At 40.3% G+C, this 4351-nt stretch overlaps 1 gene segment (V, D, J or C); it reads left to right on the top strand.

Moving 5' to 3' along the window:
• On the top strand, positions 1–502 carry LOC123392243. The segment is given in 2 exon segments: positions 1–100; positions 186–502. Coding segments are annotated over 2 exon segments (384 nt in total).
• The last annotated feature ends 3849 nt before the right edge of the window (positions 503–4351 follow it).

Genomic DNA, 4351 nt, shown 5'->3' with positions numbered 1-4351 from the left:
CCCAACAGCTGCACACAATCCTTTGTAGATACCATGAGAGCACAGCACCTCACCATGGACTGGAGCTGGAGAATCCTCTTCCTGGTGGTGTTGGCTACAGGCAAGGGATTCCCCCAGTCCTTTGGCAGAGGAGGGGAACAGGGCCAGTCAGCATGACTTCATCGCCTCCTCTTCCCTCTCCACAGGTGTCCACTCCCAGGTGCAGCTGGTGCAGTCTGAGGCTGAGGTGAGGAAGCCCGGGGAATCCGTGAAGGTCTCCTGCAAGGCATCTGGGTACACCTTCACCAGCTATGCAATGAACTGGGTGCGACAGGCACCAGGAAAGAGCCTGCAGTACATGGGATGGATCAACACAAACACTGGCAAACCAACATATGCCCAGGGCTTCTCTGGTCGATTTGTTTTCTCCATGGACACCTCTGTCAGCACAGCCTATCTACAGATCAACAGCCTGAACTCTGAGGACACGGCCGTGTATTACTGTGCAAGAGACACGATGTGAGAACCCACTTCCTGCCTGTGTCAGAAACCTGCAGAAGGCTCATCTGTGCTGGACTGAGGAGGTGACAGTGACAACAAAGATAAAGACACTCTATGACCGAGGGCCAGGCACTTCTTTTTTATTTTTTATTGTTATGTTATTTTAGTCACCATACAGCACGTCATTAGTTTTTGATGTAGTGTTCCAAGACTCATTGTTTGCATATAACACCCAGGGATCCATGCAGCATGTGCCCTCCTTAATACCCATCCCAGGCTAACCCAACCCCCACCATCCTCCTCTCTAAAACCCTCACTTTATTTCTCAGTATCCGTAGTCTCTCGTGGTTCATCTCACCCTCTGATTCCCACAACTTCATCTTCCCCTCCTTCTTCTAATGTCCTCCATGATATTCCTTATCTTCTACAAATAAGGGAAACCTATGATAATGGTTTTTTCACCCAGTATAATTTCCTCCAGTCCCATCCATGCTGATACAAAAGTGGGTATTCATCCTTTGTGATGGAGGAGTAATATTCTGTTGTAGATATGAACTGCATCTTCCTTATCCATTCCTCTGTTGAAGGGCATTTCAACTGTTTCCACAGTTTGGCAATTGTGGACATTGCTGCTATGAACACTGGGGTACCCATGTGGCCCTTCTTTTCACTAATTTCTGTCTTTGGGGTAAATACCCAGTAGTGCAATTGCTGGGTCATACAATAATTCTGATTTCATCTTTTTTAGGACCTCCAACTTTTTTCCAATGTGCGTGTATCAACTTGCATTCCCCAACAGTGTAAGAGGCTTCTCCTTGCTCCACAACTCTCCAACATTTGTTGTTTCTTGGCTTCTCTCTTTTTTTTTTTTTAATTTTATTTCATTGTTTCCAGTGCTCCAAGATTCATTGTATATGCATTGTTACTTGTGCCATTCTAACTCGTGTAAGGTAGTATCTCAGTGTGGTTTTCTTGTTGCTGTTGTTACTGGTATGTATTTTATTTTTTTTTTAATTTCTTTTCAGTGTAACAGAAATCATTGTTTATGCACCACACCCAGGGCTCCATGCCATATGTACCCTCCATAATCTCCAATGCCTGTCTTCCCCAACCACCCACACCACACCCCTTCAAAACCCTCAGATTGTTTTTCAGAGTCCATAGTCTCTTATGGTTCATCTCCCCTTCCAATTTTGATTTGAATTTCCCTGAAGGCGAATGATGATGAACACTTTTTCATGTGCCTCTTGGTTATTCGTATGTCTCCTTTGAAGAAGTGTCTGTTCATGTCTTCTGCCCATTTTTTGACGTGGTTATCTGGTGTTTTTTTTTTTTTTTTTTTTTTTTTTTTTTTTTTTTAGTATTGAGTTTGAGTTCTTTCTACATCTTGGATATTAGCCCTTTGTCTAATATCTGCAAATATCTTCTCCCATTGTGCGTTGTCTCTTTGTTTTGTTGACTGTTTCCTTTGCTGTGCAGAAGCTTTTGATCTTGATGAAGTCACAAAACATCATTTTTGCTTTTGTCCTCTTTGCCTTTGGAGACATGTCTTGAAAGAATTAGCTTGGCCAATGTCGGAGTGGTTACTGCCTATGTTCTCCTGTAGGATTTGGATGATTCCTATCTTATATTGAGGTCTTTCATCCATCTTGAGTTTATATTTGTGTATGGTGTAAGTAAATGGTTGAATTCCATTCTTCTGTATATAGGTAATTTCCCCACCACCAATTATTGAAGAGACTGTCTTTTTTCCATTGGATATTTTTTCCTGCTTTGTCAATTACTTGATCATAGAGTTGAGGGTTCATGTCTGGACTGTCTACTGTGTTCCATTGGTCTAAGTGTCTCTTTTTGGACAGTACCATACTTCTTTTTTTTTTTTTTTAGTTTCTTTTCAGTGTACTAGAATTCACTCTTTATGTACCACACCCAGTGTTCCATGCATTATGTGCACTCCATAATACCCACTACCATGCTCATTCAATGTCCCACCCCTGCCCCTTCAAAACCCTCAGGTTGCTGTCTTGGTGATCACTACTCTGTAATATAGTTTGAAATCAGGCAACGTGATGACCCCAGCTTTGTTATCCTTTTTCAACATTTCCTTATTGATTCAGGATCTTTTCTGGTTCTGTGCAAATTTTAGGATTCTTTATTCCAGCATTTGATCAGGATGGCATTGAATGAATAGGTTGCTCTTGGCAACATAGAAATATTAGCAATACTTATTCTTCCAAACCATGAACATAAAATGTTTTTTCCATCTTTTTGAGTCTTTTTCCATTTATTTCATAAGTGTTCTGTAGTTCCTGGAGTATAGATCCTTTACCTCTTTGGATAGGTGTATTCCAAGACATCTTATTATTTTCGTGCTATTGTAAATGGAGTCAATTCTCTATTTTCTCTTTCCACAGGTTCACTGTTAGTGTATACAAAAACAACTGATTTCTGTGCATAGGTTTTGGGTCCTGCCATGTTACCGAATTGCTGTATGAGTTCTAGTTGTTGGAGGGTGGAGTCTTTTGGGTTTTCCACTTAAAGTGCCATGTCATCTGTGAAGAGAGAGTTTGACTCCTTCTTTGCCCATTTGAATACCTTTTATTTCTTTTTGTTTTCTGATTGCTGTTACTAGAACTTCTAGCACTATGCTAAACAATAGTGGCTAAAGGGGGCAACCTTGTCATGTTCCTGATCTTAAAGGAATGATATTTGCTGTGGGTTTTTCATAGATGGAATTTATGAAATTGAGGAATGTTCCCTCTATCCCACACTCTGAAGAGTTTTAATCAGGAAAAGATGCTGTATTTTACTGAATGCTATTTCTGCATCAATTGAGAAGACCATGTTGTTCTTCTCTCTTCTCTTATTAATTTGTTCTATCACACTGACTGGTTTGCAAATGTTGAAAGGACCTGTAAGCCCAGGGAAAATCCCACTTGGTCATGATGGATAATAATTTTAATGTACTAATATGCAATTATTTAGGATCTACATGACAATTTTGGCACCCATATTTATCAGGGATATTGGTCTGAAATTTTCCTAATTGATGGGGTCTTTGCCTAGTTTGGGGTCAAGGTAATCCTGGCCTCATAGAATAAGTACAGAAGTTTTCCATCTGTTTCGACTTTTTGAAAAAGGTTCAGGAGAATAGGTATTATTTCTTCTTTGAGTATTTGGTAGAATTCCACACAGCGACCAGCACATCCTGGACTCCTGGTCTTGGGAGGTTTGTGATCATTGCTCCAATCTCGTTACTGGTTGTTGGTCTATTCAGGTTGTCAATATCTTCCTGTTTCAGTCTTGGAAGTGTATAGGTTTCCAGGAATGCATCCATTTCTTCTAGGTTGCTTAACATATTGACATATAGCAGTTGATAATAATTTCTGATGATTGTTTCTATTTCCTTGGTGTTAGTCATGATATCTCCACTTTCATTCGTAATTTAATAATTTACTAATTTAATTTACATAACTTAATACTTTAATAATTTAATAATTGCAGTCCTTTCTCTTTACTTTTGGATAATTCTGGCCTGTGGCTTATTTATCTTACTAATTCTTTCAAAGAACCAGCTTCTAGTTTTGTTGATGTGATCTACTGTATTTCTGCTTTCTATTTCACTGATCTCTGCTCTGATCTTAATTGTTACCCTTCTAATGAATAGGTTAGGCTTAATTAGCTTTGTTTCTGTTCTTCCTGGGCTGCTTCCCCAGCTGCAGCAAGAGGGCGCACACCTCCAGCTGCCAGTCAGCCTGGGAAGGAGGTTGCTCCATGAGGAAGGCAAGACCATTTCCTCTGCACTCTCTCCCAGCGTGCCAGCTACCTCGCAGTCCACTTTCAGGATACTTCCTATTCTCTCAAATGTTTG

Source organism: Mustela putorius, unplaced genomic scaffold, assembly GCF_011764305.1.
Source record: "Mustela putorius furo isolate JIRA1106 unplaced genomic scaffold, ASM1176430v1.1 tig00000475_pilon_pilon_pilon, whole genome shotgun sequence".
NCBI lineage: Eukaryota > Metazoa > Chordata > Mammalia > Carnivora > Mustelidae > Mustela > Mustela putorius.
The sequence above is the reverse complement of the archived record's forward strand: the minus strand, read 5'-3'. Positions and strand labels throughout refer to the sequence as shown.